The 17228-nt window shown below is 44.4% G+C and overlaps 1 protein-coding gene and 1 long non-coding RNA gene across 2 annotated transcripts; one reads left to right on the top strand and one right to left on the bottom strand.

The window, feature by feature from the left end:
• The first annotated feature begins 5994 nt into the window (after positions 1–5994).
• LOC119391408 (uncharacterized) lies at positions 5995–8746 on the top strand. The gene is made up of 3 exons (XR_007415816.1): positions 5995–6046; positions 6946–7021; positions 8642–8746. It is a non-coding gene; the product is annotated as an uncharacterized LOC119391408 (long non-coding RNA).
• A 2340-nt stretch (positions 8747–11086) lies between these two features.
• On the bottom strand, positions 11087–16191 carry LOC119390450 (uncharacterized). The gene is made up of 3 exons (XM_037658071.2): positions 16000–16191; positions 14650–14758; positions 11087–12942 (listed from the first exon to the last, which is right to left on the bottom strand). The coding sequence occupies exons 2-3, from the start codon at positions 14739–14741 to the stop codon at positions 11598–11600; spliced, it is 1437 nt and encodes a 478-aa protein (XP_037513999.1). The 5' UTR covers positions 14742–14758; positions 16000–16191; the 3' UTR covers positions 11087–11597.
• Between the last annotated feature and the right edge of the window lie 1037 nt (positions 16192–17228).

The raw sequence follows: 17228 nt of genomic DNA, 5'->3' as shown, positions 1-17228 counted from the left end.
CTCATGGCCTTTATCTCATGCTCGTACAGCTCGTTATCATATCTTATAGATTTGGCAATGGTCCACTGAACAGGGGGACATCGCAGGAACGAAAGCGGCGACGACTTGCTACGACTTCTACAACATACACAACGCGATCACGTCCCTACGGTCAGAGGCGGTTCTCGTTAATGCGCACAGTTCACGCTCAATATCAACACCAGTACAGTATAGTGCGTAGTGCCGTGCCTCCCCTGCCAGCACCCACCACGCAAGCCACACAAACGGGCCACGCAGAGCACGCACTTACCACACACACACGTACGCCACAGTACAAGCTGTGCGTCAAACAGACACATTTCACAAATCGCGTAACACATGGCCTTTATCTCATGCTCGTACAGTTCGGTATCATTGCTTATAGATTTGGCAGTGGTCCACTGAACCGGAGGACATCGCAACAAAAGCGGCAACGACTTGCTACGACTTCTACAACACACACAGTTCTCGTTAATGCACACAGTTCACGCTCAATATCAACACCAGTACAGTAGTGTGCCTCCTCTGCCAACACTCACCACGCAAGCCACACAAACGGGCCTGAACGCTACTCTGCCGCCACCTACTTATACACTTCAAGCCAAGTCAAGCCGGTTTTGAGCGGCTATATGGGTGAACCGAACGCTTTGCCCACCTAACGTCTCCTGCCACCCGGTGGCAGGAGACACTGCCTTTCTTGACAGCACTGTGGAAGCTACAGAATTGAAATGCATGCCTTATGTTTACTGATCATTTTCTCATTTGGCTTGCTGAAATAAATACTGCTTTATTTATTATGAGACTCGTAGGTAAAATACTGTTATTGTTCACTTAGCAAGAATGCCTTCCTTTTTCGTTCATTTCTTAGACAGCACCACCTGTTCAGCACGCCCGTTTTCCAAAGTAAACATGACGTCCATGGCGTAATGGATTAGTGCGACCGCAAATGCGCTGTTTAGTTCTCGAAGAAAAATATACTCATAATATGACACTAAAATGTACAGTGAACAATCGAAATGTTTCTGCCATTCACATTTTTCGTGTATATAATTTTCTAAACGCGTTAACGATGCGAGTGAGCAAAACCGAAATCAGCCGCAAGCTGCCGCACTACTTGCGGAGAAACACGAATGTGTGGAAGCCCCGCCACCGTAGCCTTCGCTCCACTGTTAAGACAAGTTGTCGCTAACGAGTGCCGGCACGAACACAGCGTTGTCTTTCTTGTGTGTGTTGTTTTCACTAGCAGCAGAGCGCCGGCAGGTAGCGCTGCCGGAGCGTCTCAGCTAAAGTAGCGAAAGGTCTTGATCCAGCCGCCGCGCCCTGCGATAGGCCGGTTGGCGACACGTGACCTTTTCGCCTTCGCGCCCCGCCCAAAGGGTCCAGCGGCGGCAGCGCTGTGCCGGCGATAGGTACGGATCACTGTGTTTTCTAGCGTGGAGTTGGACGATTTTAGCAAGTAGTGAGTACTTCACGCGCCTCTGCCGCACTGTTGTTGCAAACTAGAAGCGTTTATGTACCTGAAGTTGAGTGGACGCAGGGATTCTGCGTTTGAATTTATTTATTTATTTATTTATTTTGTTACCCTCAATCGCCGAAGCTTTACAGAGGGGAGTGGGTTACAACATGAAAAATACAAAACAACGAGAAAAAAAAAAAGAACGTGCTATTTTATACATGAACAAGACTAAAGCAAAAAACATCTCTACTCAATGAAACGCAACAAGTGAAACGTAAAAATAAGCAAATCACAAGAAGCAAATAGTGAATGTGGTAAAATTATACAGTACTAGCAAGAAAGTGTAAAAGTAAGAGAAATAACACACACACAGAAAAAATCAAGAATCCACTGGAAAACGTTGGCATCTTGACACGTGAAGACAAATTCGTAGGGAGGGGGAATAGATCGGATGACTAGGGATGAGTTGGGAATTGAATGTTTGGAGCGTGACGGGCTAGTATGTCGGGTCTCTACGCCTTCGGTTGCCTCACTGCGCGGAGGACGAAAAAAAACATCTTTTCTTCTGTTTTTTCGTTCCTCGCGGTGACAAAAATATATGCTGATGGAAGGTATGGCTCAACAAAATCAGTCGCAAGAAATTTGTGCCCACAGAAGACACCCGGCTATACGAAGTGATTTTGTAATTGTTATAGCTTCAAGCAAAAAGCACGCCGGGCCGGCGTGCTTTCGTTCGTGCATATGCATGAACACCATCTCAGCAACGCAATTATTGCTTCGGCGTTCTTTATGCCGTAGATTTGTGTGTAGTAGTCAATGCAGAGTCACACCCCGTATCTCTAACATTAAATAGCTCGGAACCCAATACAGCTGCATTTGTTTTTCTCAGCGGTGTGGCTTCAACACTACAAGCTCACAGGGAAATGACCTTTTGGGATTAGTTTTTTGTCACACCTTGCCGTGTTTCGCCGCACTGCCGTGTGCAAGATCGATTAAGGCTTCTTCGTTGAAGCATTCCGCGTGATGTTTTCCCTAGATGACCACAATGCACTTGACAAGTTAGAATAAATAATACTGCAAGACACTGGGAGGAAACAACTGAAACCATATATACCGCACCGACACTAGTGGGCATGATATATTTCCTATATCTGGAAAGGTAGTCAAGTCGCTGATATTCCTCAAATGCAGTGCAACTGGATTTGTGGAATATGCCTCCTTCTCCTAAGTAAACCTCTTAGAGTACAAACAAAATAGGCTGAGTTAAAAGTACCGTTTAACGTTGGGAAGACTTCCGAACGCTGATAAATATAGTCAAACCAATAATAGCGCGTATTTTGCGCTACGCACTACAAGAGCGCTAGGTGCCCGATGAAGTTTCCGAGAGTAGCAGTACGCTCACCACCTACCTATTTTATTCGAACTAGAAAACAAACACTTTTAGCACACCCAAATACCGCCTGTACTTCAAGTTACGCTGAATGTCAAAATATGCAAAGAAAAAAAAAAAACATAAATGCCCTGCATGACAGCTGCAGTGGGGAACCCGCTCGGAACCTGCTTCGGAAAGGCACGCGTTTTATTTCAACGTTTAACGTGCTCCGTGCTCGTTGAAGTTATTGTCCCTGTAGTTTGATAATTGATGAACATCTTCGGCCACAAATTTTAATAATGTAACGGTTCAAGCAAGCACCGAGTTCGGTTTCAGGCGCCCGCAATATGCACGGGAGCGAGCGGCGCGTCGTCTGCTATCGCTGCTCCTTGGACCCCTCGAGAGGGCGCGCGTGTAGTTGTCGCTACCTTTATAAATATAGGGACCTTAGTCTCAGCTAAAGAGCTAAAGTATTAGTCTCGGCTAGTGTCGCTGTATGGACCGTTTTCACGGAGAGGAGGAGCGTATCCTCGAACCGGTGCATTTTCCCTCTCTGTCTGCCAACCACGTATCCGGCCGTCCGGCCTCTGCCGCTACTGTGTGCGGATTCCCGCGTTTTGCATTCCGTGGCGCGTAAGAGGTCAGCTTGTTTCCATTTTTCGACACGCTAAAGCAATAGACCGATCTCACCAGCTAGTTTCACTACGCCACCGCTGCCGTGATGCATGCCGGTAGTTGTAGTCATCCGTCCGCGCGCCCGTGTATTCGTTGCTGCGGCGGGCCGCACCGCAGTGAGATTTATTAACTTTCATTTATTTTCCGCGATGGGTGGATTCACATGTTGTGTTCCTGGATGCTTCAACAACAGTTCGAAACGAAAGGGCCTCGGATTTTACGTGTTCCCGAAAGAGACGAAGCTTCGGCAGCTTTGGCTGCAGCGTATCAACAGAGCTGGACAGCGTGGCAAGTAAGTCTGTCTTTTGTTGTTTTTTGCTGCGTTAGGGCATTTAGCTTACTCAGTTCAGATTAGCCGATCGACTTGACTTAAAATAAAGTGTAGCGAGGCACGTATAAAAGTGTATTTTCCACGGTAAGCGCAGATACCTTCATGTCACAGCCGCGATACAGTCCGGCCATGTCGGCCGGCGTCTTCCGAACTTCCTATGCTGAAAAAGGTATTTCATCGCGCGTATATTTATATAAAGAATAATCGTATCAGGTGCTGTACATTTACAAAACAGGAGAGCGCGCGCGGCGTTCGAAACGCTTGTGCGGCGTGTTTATCCGGAACGCGAGACTAATAATATTGATGCGATTATGGTATGCGCGTTTCATTAGGCATCAGTGCTACGGCAGAGGCTGTTTCAGGGTGTTGTATTAATCGCGCATATAACAGAGGAAGCCTGTCAGCATGCGCATATCGCAAATGTTTCGTAATAATTTGTGACGATATTTTTTAAACTTGATTTTAGCCTACACTTGATCATTTACGATCTCTTGCGTGCACTATCACCGGGATCACCTACTCGGCGCAGTGCATGTTGATGACGCTCACGTTAGGCAAATCGCGGAGCGAGTCGCTGGTTAGAAATCCGCTCCACAAACTTCCACCCACCACGCTAGTGGCGCAAATCCAGAAAAATCGTACTTTTTTTTTATGGGGGGGGAGGGGGGCTCGGTGAACAAACGTTTCAGCTTCATTCCCCAGCATGTATACCTGTTAATAGTAGCCTCCCACGATTCACTCCTGGAAACTTTCTTGCATTGTAAAGCGTCATTATGTTTGGGATGACTTATTTATAATTAACATAACCATAGCCTGACAATCAGATTCACAATTTATCATCAGCGGCTTCCGCCAAACTGTCAACATTTACTTACCGTCAACTGTTTACTTACTTTTTAATTTAAAGCCAATCATAATAAACATTTGCAACACATCAGGAGCACCCCGTAACATTTTGGAAAGTTCGTACTCTTCAGTGCTTTTTGAAAGAGAAAGCAGCTTTCACTTTTGTACTTTGTTTCTGCTCTTTGAAAGTGCTTTGGGAGGCACTTGCAAGGCATGCACGAACACAAGGGGTGTCAGAAATCCCCATGATTTATGCCACTGCACCACCTTACCACAAAAGGACAAAAAATACGACATTTTTTGCAGGTTCTCAAAGTTCGTGCCCACAACAGGCCACAGAGTTTGCGGCGAACACTTCGAAGGAGGGAAGAAAACGTATATGGTTCGGGTACCGACAGTCTTTCCACTTAAGCAAAAAATTATAAAGAAGCGTCGACAAATTCAAGTGAAGGTATGAAAGTCCATTTTTTATGGCAAGGCATCACTCAGCATGCACATAATTTAAACGTAGCAGCTGACAGAGTACGTTGTGACAAATAAGTAGATTATTTATTCATTACACCAGTGTGTTGACACGAATTTCTGCTACTTTTTCTATACACCTTGGAGAAGAATGATTTGCTGTGGCAGAGTTTTCCCATTAAAGGAATTTGCCAGTGCTATAGCTGTTTAAATATCTTCTTTATGTAATGAGATTTCTTCTTTACTTTCCACTGATACAGCGCACTCTACCTGCCAACCGTGTTGAAGTGCAACAGCCACACAGCGAGGAAACATCAAATGATGAAAACAGCACCGACTTGTGCAGTGCCACTGAGAACACTGCTTGTGATACATTCGAAGAACACTCATATACATATCATGAGCACAATGAAAATGATCTGCTAAAGAGGCAGCAAGAATCCATTCACCATCTTGAGCAGGAACTAGAAAAAGCTAAAGCAGTAATTACTGCATTGAAGAAGGAGTTAGAGGAGAAAACAAAGGCTAATGCAGATTCAGCAAGGCTGTATAACCGCCTTCAGCAAAAGAACAGATGTTTGGTGCTTGAAATATCACGTTTGAGTGGTTGCCTCAGAAAGGCCTCCAAAACAAAAAGAACAGAGTTTGAATACGATGTCTTGGCTCAGAACGAAAAGAGACTGCGCTACTATACTGGATTCGCATCACGCCTGCATTTGGAGGCATTTTGGTCGCTGTTAGAAGACGACGTGAACAGCCTGCAATTTTGGAATATGAAAGGAACTGCAAATGAAGACAGAAAGTTTCTGCTGCCGCTCAAGACACAGTTAATAATTGTGCTTATGACACTTCGGCTGGGACTTGACGGAGCCGACCTTGCATTCAGGTGAGCTAACCCTGTTCTTGACTGTCAACCTCTCTGCTGTCATTCAAATATACATGTTCTCTAAATGAAGTGGTATTCCTTAGGTGCAAAGGAAATGCAACATGTTTTCTCATCATTGTAACTTTTGCATTAATTTATAATGCTTACAACATGCACATGTAAACTATCATGCTATAATGCAAGGATAGGACTTAACAAGGAATATTATTGGAGTTTAGTTTTTCGACAAAGTGACTTTTTTCTATAGCTGCTGCCCTGAACGACAAGTGCCTCCCATGGCACTAGTTAAAGGACTCCTAATCCACACAGTGGTTGAAATTTAGTTGTGTTGTTGCAGTTGCACATGAGACTACAACGAACATGTTCCTTTGAGAATGTTTTGAAGTAATGCTGTAATAGTGGAGTTAAGCGTGTTTGATATCTAAATGCGGCCCTCGCTCGTTTCACTCTTTCCTTCGCTACACCCCGTACATTGGCTCATCTCTTCTCTTGGCTGATGGTTCCTACTTGCTGAGCAAGGAGGATAAGCAGGGAGGACACATACTTGCAGGCAGACAAACGGGCTCTTTCTGCTGTTGACGTGACCAGGTTCTCCTGGTGACGTCGCAACCAATGCTGGGAATGGCGAATGACCCAGAGAGGAACACTGCATTGTTTATTTTTATTTTGTGGTGCACCTGCGGCACATGGTACTGCTGTGTTTGATACCGATGATTGTGACATTCCGAATTCGATGCATGCATTTACTTGAAATGTTAAAAAATAAAGGAGATAGTTTAGGGGCTCTTCAATTTTCCTACGAGTGCCCGTCACTTCAACCCTCCATCTTCTAGCTGCTTCTTGCATTGTTTTAATATGATACAAGACAGAACATTGTGGAAGTCTCTCTTCATTTACAGGTTTGATGTGTCGGAGAGCACGGTGTCCCGCCTATGGGTAACCTGGCTTGACTTCCTACACAACAAGCTACGCCAGGTATGCAAAAACACTTTTAAGTTGACAGTCACATAATCATCGTTACTACGTTATTTGTATAAAAAGACGCCTATTTTCACATTGATGTGAGAAAAAGTCTAGTCCATGGTGTGGTACAACCTAACGGAATGTCTGAAGTTATTGATACTCGTAGGCACTTTCAAGATGTGTTGTGAGAATACGATAGATTTCAGCCTGCAATACAATATTGCCAACTAAACAGTGTATGTGTGCTATTTCAGCTACACAATGCATGTACACAGCAATACACTGTTAAAGGGAACACCTGAGCGTATGGCTGCTGGTTGACACCACGGTTAGCCGGTGGCTGCAACGAGTTTTGCGCGGGCACCATGATCACCATGCGTGATGCTCTTCGAATGAAGCTTGGACTTGTTGTGCCTATACAGAATGAGTGAAACTGCCTTGATCTTGGTTGTCAAATTATCCAGAGATTGGACTGGTTTTTTTTTCAGAGAAAGAATACGAGAGTTCAAGTTGGAAGGGAAAGGTGTCATGCCTACAGAATCTAGCTCTATGGATAAGCCAGTTGCTAATTCCATAGATCCATATGTCTGATCGCATGAAGAAGGTAGGAAGAACGCCTCGATTTAGATGTATTCTTTTCAGCAGAAAATAATTTGTGTCTCATTTGCATGGCAGTGGACAGAAATATTGAAAATGTGACTTAAGAATAACATGCGTGCCGTTCACAGCGGCTGGTTGGCAATTGTGGGAAGGGCGTTACTTGTGAGCTTTTGCTGTCATATTGGTTCATGTAAGTCATTATTTTTGTGCTGCGATGCAGTAGAGTATTTCTTTCCTCAATGCAAATAAGTTTAATAAATAAAAACGTGACACCGCAAACAAGTTTATGCACAACGTCAACTGAAAATAAGGATGTAATCATGCAAGTGTAATGATGTAGCAGTGTCACAAATGTACAATAATAATAATATCTGGGGTTTTACGTCCCAAAACCACGATATGGTTATGAGAGACCGTAGTAGAGGGTTCCAGAAATTTTGACCATCTGGTGTTCTTTAACATGCACTGACATCACACAGTACACAGGCCTCAACCATTTCGCCTCCACCAAAGTGCGACCGTCGCGGCCGGGATCGAACCCGCGACCTTTGGGTCAGCTGCCGAGCACCATAGCCACTGTACCACCGAGGCGGACCACGAATGTATAAAGAAGGGATGACACCAGTCCTCTCTTAACTGAAGCGTTAAGGAAAAATTTTACAAAATTATATACGAAATGGATATGTGCCAATATACTAATTATTTGGGAAACAAAGCTTATTGCAAAAACGCCATAAACAATAAGCATCATTCCGTATATTGTACAAGTGTCGGCACTCGTGTCTTCACTTCTCTGTGCCTATTTGTTGCACTGCTTCAAAATGAAAATGTAGACTGACTTCCCGAGCTCTGTTCACAAGAGCAGCAGTTCGGGAGAGTTGCATGTTGTCGCTTCTCACAAATTCAGTTTTAAGGCATATTTTAAATTGAATATAAGTGAGTACTTTTGATGCTTTATATTTTGCCATGGTGTTATCCACACAAACATGGTTCTGTGGAATGAAGAAGCTTTTTTTTTATCGCATGATGCAGGTGCCCACATGGATGCCACCAGATCTGTGTGACAAGTATCGCCCACAAGCCTTCCTTTCCAAGGGATTCAACACCGTGGACGGTATCCTCGACTGCACAGAGATCCTCATTGAAACACCGTCATCTTTTCGCGTTCAAAGTGAGACGTATTCGTTGTACAAGAAGCACAATACCGCCAAGGGACTGATTGTTTGCAGCCCCAACGGATTTGTGACATTTGTCTCGGACCTAGCACCTGGCCGTTTGTCGGACAAGGCCTTGACCAATCACTGTGGAATCTTAGATAAATTCACTCCTGGGCGCAGCATCATGGCCGATAGGGGATTCACTATTGCAGATGAATGTAAGACACGTTCGTTAGGTCTCAACATTCCTCCTTTTATGGGTGGACGGCCGCAGCTGTCAGAAAAAGACGAAGAGGAAACAAGACGAATCGCAAGCGTGCGAATACATGTTGAGAGAGTCATCAGGAGGGTGAAAACCTTCAGAATACTATCACAGATTTTCCCAAACAGTATGGCTGAACAACTCAACAAAGTGTGGCAGATCTGTGCCCTGTTGTCTAACTTCATTGATTCACCTTTGCTGAAAACTACACCCAGCTGAACACTAGAAAAACTGCTTTTTGAGATGGTCAGGAAAATTTAGACATTGTCAAAAGTTAATGCCAAACTCTTGTTTCAGTGGCTCCATTGTGTGCGTCTCTGCTCCTTGATCTTCCCGTAAAAATTTGTACAGCAAAAGCTTGTTGATTCATATCTCACAGGACCGAAAAAAATATCCGAATTGACTAAATTCTGAATTATCGAAAGTATCAAGAAAAAAAATTAAGTGTGTGTAATGTCAATACACTTCTATTTTCTTGACGAATAAGTAAATCCTGCACTTTTCATAAGAGCAGTTTAAAAGCAGTAATTTTCGCCACTTGTGACCTTGTCTACAATGTAACCGCGGCTCACGACCTTCCTGTCTTCACTAACCCGAAACGTGCTACCTCAAAATTAACTGGAAACATTGTTCCCATACAGTTCACGCTGATGGCAGTAGTGATGCAGATTGCACCACCTCGTTTCGGTTGCCTGCGAACACTGTTGTCGCTCCTTTGCACCACACGATTGTGGTGCTTCGTGTGGGGTGCGCTTTGAGAATCGTCCGAATTAACCGGGTTGCGGCCAATCATGACCGAATTAAGGAGGGTTTGATTCCATTAAACAACACTTATGCTGGCCGGGACCAGAGAGCGCGCCTGAATTATCTGATTTTACGAATTAATGGCTTTCAAATTAACAAGATTTTACTGTATTTATTAATATGCGAGATTAGCACTCATGTCCTAACCTCACATGTTTTCAGTTAGCTAGCACTTTTTCATTCAGACATCTGAATACTTCTGCATGATCAAACAAGGGCATGCGCTAGAAGGAAAGTGATGTATTTGCTTGTTTTGTGAAAGTGATGGCACAGTGACCAGCACTTTCAAGAGACTGTCAGCAATGATGTTCAGGGACTGTTCGTTGCCTAAGTGATGTCTTGCATTAATGTATCAATATGTCCTTGCACTGTTGATTGCAGGAAAGGTTTACGCACTGCTATGCACGTTACGCACATGTGTGATAACTTCTTTGATATATGTTCAACCAGTGGCTGCCATATGAAAGAATTTCAGCGTACAATTAAATTATCAGTGTTCCCACACATGATCCAACAGTCTCCCTCTGTGCTCATGAGCTGCTTGAACTATGCCAGTACAAGATAACTGTGTTTACTTTGTTTCTGTCCACCTCTTGTAAATTATGCGTTAATGCCCTCTGAATAATAAAGTGAATACTCTCCTATGTACAGTTTCATTGCTTTATCTAAACGTTGCTGCTAGTGTAAGTGTCTCAACATCTTGAAACTTTAACGAAAGACAAAACCATTCTTAGGCGCTCAAAGCGAAGACACGTTCGACCTCCTACAGTTAGGAATAAAGCTTTTTCTACGGTTTTTCTTTCAAACAAAATTACTGTTCACGTGGTTGTGTCGGTGAAGACGCAAACAATCTAACCAGTACAGAATGAGTTGTTTATTGGGGTGTACTTGTGGTGAGAAAATATATTATTCACAGTGCAGGCAAAAAACACTTGCAGTACAGAGATAGTGGCAAGACACATGCTTTGTGCTGAGCAGTGGTAATATGAGCAGGTCACATAAAAATAAATAATCGCATGGGCTGCAGCAGATGGCAAACTTCAGGTAGCACGCAGGAACAGTTCTTCCGTCATGCCACCAAGCATGACATCATAGTCCAGTACACCAATATGTCCACATACATCGCAAGGTCCTAAGTACAATCACAAATGGTTCTCGCTATGTCGTATCAAGGTCCATAATCCAAACCAGTTGGTAGTCCTTGTGGCATCGTTGAACATTGAAGTAATGAGTTGGGTCTTGATATGCAGGAGGGCAAGCAGTCTTGCTTCTTTGGCTCATTTGTAGATAAATTGTGAGATCAAGATTGGCTTTGTTGGTGACATTTGGCCACATTGCACTGAACGTCATTGGGGTATTCCTCGCATAAACCAGCTTGAACGATGCATGTTCGCAGTTTCTTGTGTTACACAATGCATTTTCTATGGAGGTGAAAATGCCTGAGGCCTGTGTACTTAGATTTGGGTGCACGTTGAAGAACCCCAAGTGGCCGAAATTTCCAGAGCGCTCCACTACGGCGTGTCTCATAATCATATCGTGGTTTTGGGACATTAAGCCCCAACACTTATTATTACAGATAGAGAGCTGCTATGTAGCAGCTTTGTGCCACTCCTCGGCCAGATACATGATACATGGGATATATTAGTACCGAGGATAATTTTCTGCACACGTCATTAAAGTGAGATTACGCATAGTACATCATACACCAGCAGAATATAAATCATGCAGAAAGGGATGACAAAGAGGAACAGTAAATTTACACTGATTAAGAAAGCTGCCAATTTCCAGAGAAATAAGGCACCAGGTACTGGTCAGCAAAAAACTTGCAGCACTTCACCAGCTCAGTGAAGAATGCCTCATCAAAAAGTACAGGAACTTGCACACACTTTTCTTCACTGTACACGAAGAGGACACAACTCTTCAGACCGGTAACCCCCATTTGTGTCTGCACCTGGGTAAAATACCTGCTGCTGGCTTTGAGGCATCCACCACGCAGTTCATTCTTGCAAAATGCATCAATTCTCATGGGGCTTTTGATCTCCAAAAGGCGTGGTGCACAACAACTGCATGTAGCGATTCCGTCTGGGCTTGCCCCAAGGAAAGGATGGTTGCGGCATAAAAAAAGACCACACTGCCTCACGTCGATGTCCACGTGCTGTTTATTTTTTTCAAGGAAGGCCTTCCTTGCGCTGTCTTCGCATAAAAGGCCCCGCTTCATGGCATAAGTAGCACGCACTTTCTTACCCATGATAGTGCTTAGCAGAGAGCGCACATCATGGGGCCCCATCTTTCTTTTGCACGTACTATTCACCCATGTGTACACTCTATGCGCCGATGATGCAGTTATAATTCCTTTCCGGTAATGATGCCACATGGGTGATCCACTCTGGAGCCTTGTGGCATTCTCCACAGCATTCACGTCATTAACTGTGTACTGGACTGCACTTCCAGCTTTTACAGCATCAAGCCATCGTTTCGGCATTCCTTTGTCTTCTTCAGCACAATTTGCTGTTTCTGCAATTCTCACGGGCAAGAAGTCGTTTGCCTCGAGAATGTCGGCAAAGCAGTCGAGGCCGCATTTCTTAAGATTGCCATGCAAGTTTATCAGGCTGGGTGTTTTCATCACCTTTCTGTCTGCTTTCAAAGATGAATACTGAATTCGTTTTTGGTGTCGTTCTGGTGCACAGCTGATCCTGTCGCAGGTGTCCTTGGAAAAGACTACATTCTCAAAATCTTCCGTGACCTTCCTGGGGTCTCTGGGGTGGTACCACTGTCTTTCTGTCTCTGTGCACGAGAGAGAGTCTGGCACAGATGCCAGATCATGCTGTGCAATGTACATTAAACCATACAAGACACAGCAGATGTGCTTGCACACTGCACCTTTGCCTGCAACGCAGGTGCAGCTCCCCGAAACTACCTCACCATCACATTTATACAACTTGATGGATGCCTTGTACAGGGTCCTAGTAGTCATGGAAGCTAGCACTTCTGCACGTACAACGGTCTCTGCACCACTGCCTTCCAAAAACTGCAGCTTCTGCAAATGTCCTGAAGTGAAGAGGCGTATCCCAGCATCTCGATGTTTTTGAGCACCTTTGCTTTCTATGTACCTGCATGAAATATTATAATGTCAGCATATGGTGTGCAACTTATTGAGTGCAGATGTACACCTGGAAAGATAAATAAAATGAATAATACCATTTTTATGGAATTGCAACTTATAACTGGAGTTCAAGAACTGTTCTGAAAGATTATAATTGTGTGGTAAATGACCCCTCAAGCTTCATAAAACAGTATCTCTCTCTCTCTCTGCCTTTTGTCACAGTGTACTGTGCTGAACAACTGAGTTAATGAATCAATCCAGCTGGTAAAGCATAAGCGATAACAAGCTACTGACCAAGGACAAGCACCTACCCGCAGCTCAACACTGCAAACACAGTTATATATCTGCAATCATAGGTCGGCAAAAAACATGGAGCTCACTCAGACTCACTCACAATTTATATATTGCGCTTAGGGCTCCCTCAGGCTGAGGCTTGCCAAAATTTTTCCTGAACTGGACTCACTCACACGAAATTTTTTTTCCCAACCGGACTCACTCGTACTCACACTCACGAAAATTTTACTCCCCCGGACTCACTCAAACTCAGACTCATGGCTCGATCTGAGTCTGAGTGAGTTGGACTGAGCTGACTCATGAGTGAGTTTGCCGACCTATGTCTAGAATACACTAAAAGCAAACTGGGAACACAGAAGGCAAACAATTTCTGTCAGAGTGAAAGCTCAATCCTTGAGAATGTCTGAAACGTCAGCATTTGACGCAGCAGCGCTTCAGTAAATGAGAAAAGACCAGTGTGAGGATTTTTTATTATGTCACAGACTTAACTGGCTTACTCCAAACTCGCAGTGTGCTGGCAGGTTTCCACGTGCCTTTATGAACTCTCACATTTTTGAGGAATGCTGAAGGATTAAGTGGAATCATGCGCGTGTGTCAGACACTGTTTGCTGATAGTAGGCCTCCCATAGTTTGCGACACATTCTGGTACTACATGACAGGACATTACCTGGCATGTCCAGCAGATTTGGAGCACTCACTCGTTAAGCAAGCTTATTATTTTGCAGTGTGTAAGTGCAGTTTTATGTTGCACACACTGACTGTTTGCCGGATGCTTTCATGACCTGCCCCTTTTTGTAGGTTTATTATGTAGTTGTTTTTTCTCTTTCTGTGCTTCCAGTTTTGTTTGTGTTCAAATCCTTCCTATTTGTCATCCCTTTTTTTTCATCTTTGTAGTAAAATATTAAATTCTTGCACTGCACTTTTTGTATACAGGTGTTTGTTACTCTGTAACCTCCCTGAAAAAATGTCCTTGTGATGCTACAACAGGTCCAAATAAATAATTAGGTAATGATATGTGCCATGCAGATGTTTATACCACTCTGTGGATGTGCTTGCTGAAAATTCAATGTCATTTAAGTCAAGCTGCTGCGTGCAAGAGCTGAAAGTTAACGAATGCTGTCTGTCTTAAAAGCCCCGTGGCATTCAAAAAGTTGGCACATACTATTTCATATTTTCGTTATTGTTCCGAAAGGCTCAGATTATTTCTACATTCATTGCCATGTCATAATTTTGCTCCTCAACGTGCTTGAAGGAGAAATTTCATAGGTGTTATTTGTCAACAAACATTTTGTGGTGGCATAATCACCCTAAGAAAGGTTACTTATGTGTTCTGGCAAGGGGACGCACTGAAAAACAAGCTTTAACCCATGTCTCGGCTTATTTATAAATTGGTTCCATTTTAACACAATGTTGTACATACCTATAGATGTGTTCTTTTCCAAAGAATGGGTTCAGTGACTTTGTCTGACTGGTCCACTTTTCCTGGTTGTCGGTTATAGGTCTACATGCCATGATCACGATATACAGGCCTGCGACAAAACAATATTTAGCATACTGCAACCTACCATAGTCAAGTGCTAACACACTTTTATGAGCTTGTCATATAATAAAATTTCATAAGCCAAAGGTTTATATGGCGTGATTATTCTTACTGTTTCAACCGTACTCTTAGATGACCACACTACGAGGACCAGCACACATGCAGCTAACTCCCACAGCCATATGCTGCTTAAAGTGCTAACTTGGTCGTCTTCCACAAACAAAGCTCCACTGAAAACGTAGCTGCTTTTGGAAAGTGCTAGCAACAAACTATCCATACACAATAACCATCAATGCAAAAGCAATGATGATGCAGCACGAACGCGGCACGAACTACGGTTCCGTAAAATTTCAAGTGCTTGGGCGAGCACGTTTTTCCGTGAGCGACGAATTTTTCTTAGCCCTTAAAGCACATGCCCATCAGTGGCTAGCTACCCATGATAACCGATGCAGCACGAACGCGGCACGAACTACGGCTCCGTAAAATTTCAAGTGCTTGGGCGAGCACGTTTCTCCGCGAGCGACAAATTTTTCTTAGCACATTCCAGTCAGTGGCTAGCTACCCATGATGACCGATGCAGCAGAGACGGCTGCATGATAGCGAACTAGACAAATCGGCATTTCGCCACCCACTACACAGGCGTTCTCGGCTGCGCGTCACGATAATCTAATATGTAAAGCAGCCTTTCCATTTCCTATATTTCTCCTTGTTGCGTATCGCCTGGGTGGTGGTCAGAGCGACGGTACGTAGGCGCGCGTAATCGGCGGGATCAGCTGACCGCTAAGGGCGCATTACAAGAACGGCAGAATCGAGCGCGCAACACAGCGACAACATATCGGACCTGCACTTCCGTGCGTCTTTACTGCTCGGTTTTTCAGTGCTCGGAAAGCTCCAACTGCACCACACTCGGAATGTGTTTAGCAAATGCCCGTCGCTAATGCAGCGAAATACGATCAGCGCGATGCTTCTCACTTCCGCGAAGCGGCCCATACAGCCTTTGGCAACTACCTTTACATTGCCTTACGTTGACTACACCACTTACATAATCTAAACGTTAACTGACGACCAGCTCAGGGTCACAAACCTCTCTGTTTCAGAATAAATGCACGGAAAGACCACGCCGGCTCGTCGGTTTATGCCGGGCCGATCCGGCCGCTACAGCTGTGCAATATAGCGTGATATTTTATAAACTACGCTGTAAGAAAGAATAAGCTTCGTTGAAACACTTACCTAGAAGGTCTGAGTAGTAATGTCAAGCACATGCGATGTTGATCGAAGTCGATTTTCTTCACACGGCGCAAGTTGATCGGAGAGTCCTGCAAACCGCAGCGGCACAAGCGCTCCGAGAACTACAACTAAGATGGCGGCCGGTCAGTCGTCGTCGAGCTTGCGCATGCGCAGTATGCTCGGTGACATCGGTCTATTGTGCTGCCGAAAATCGAAATATCGGACGGGAACAGGTCGACAGGCTACCACTGCGCTGTGTTTGTCTGCGAGAACAACTATAGCAAGCGTAAAAGACGGGCAGCCGAGACATCCGAAGTGAACCATGCTTCGAAATGTCTTCACTTCTCTTAGGTCGCACGTCTTCTTCTACAATAAATAGTTTATTATATCTTGCGTCTGCACTTGTGACCACATATTTCTTCATCACACCAGCTTGTGATTGTGGGTGCTAGGGTGCAGGTACACTTTATCATCCGCACCAAGGAGAAGCGATGTCAAAGCTGACCGTTAATACACAAAATGTTTTGCGAATGTCGGTCAGACTAACAAATGTATTAACCAGAGGCTGAAAGAACATCAATAAGGCGTCACTGGAGCAATCTCGGGTCATTCGGACATTCATTGCGGAGATTGTGTCTGCACCCGTATGAAAATGGTGATGTCCGGGAAATGTCCTTTCTGTTTCCCATTGACGTCCTACATGACCTTTATGGTTCCTCTTCCTTTTTGTGACCTGCAGGACGCTACTTTATGTTTACGAAACCCTTCCTCGGCCTATCGAAGGATTCCTTCTTGTCTCCTGTAGGATGTGTCCTTTATGTTTACGGCAGGATGTTACCTGGCAGCGAACTATATGTTACCGGCAGGAGCACCCGAGCTCATAAGTGGGTAACATGTGGTAGTACAAACACATTTTTTGTCAGTGCCGTAGCCAGAGGGGGGTTTGGGGGTGCCGAAGCCCACCCCCAAAATTTTTGCATTATAACACACACACACACACATAAATATATATATATTTTTTTTTTTGGGGGGGGGGGCTAGCCCCCCCCCCGAAATTTTGATGGTTTTGATGATTTCGGGGGTAAATATAATAAAACCCCCTCCATCAAATTTTGGGGGGGGGGGGCGGCCTAGCCCCCCCCCCGAGAAAAGTCCTGGCTGTGGAAAAAACTAATATATATATATATATCAGGCCCGTAGCCAGGAATTTTTTTCGCGGGGGGGGGGGGGGG

The sequence above is a fragment of the Rhipicephalus sanguineus genome, chromosome 4 (genome assembly GCF_013339695.2).
Source record: "Rhipicephalus sanguineus isolate Rsan-2018 chromosome 4, BIME_Rsan_1.4, whole genome shotgun sequence".
In the NCBI taxonomy this organism is placed as follows: Eukaryota; Metazoa; Arthropoda; class Arachnida; order Ixodida; family Ixodidae; genus Rhipicephalus; species Rhipicephalus sanguineus.
Note: the sequence above shows the minus strand (reverse complement) of the source record. Positions and strands in the feature narration are given on the sequence as shown.

Excerpts from the sequence above, each read along its gene's own strand:
- LOC119390450 (XM_037658071.2), bottom strand. The coding sequence starts at position 14,741 with ATGGCATGTAGACCTATAACCGACAACCAGGAAAAGTGGACCAGTCAG. Across the intron at positions 12,943-14,649 it reads GGAAAAGAACACATCTATAG|GTACATAGAAAGCAAAGGTG; the intron begins GTATGTACAACA and ends TATTTCATGCAG.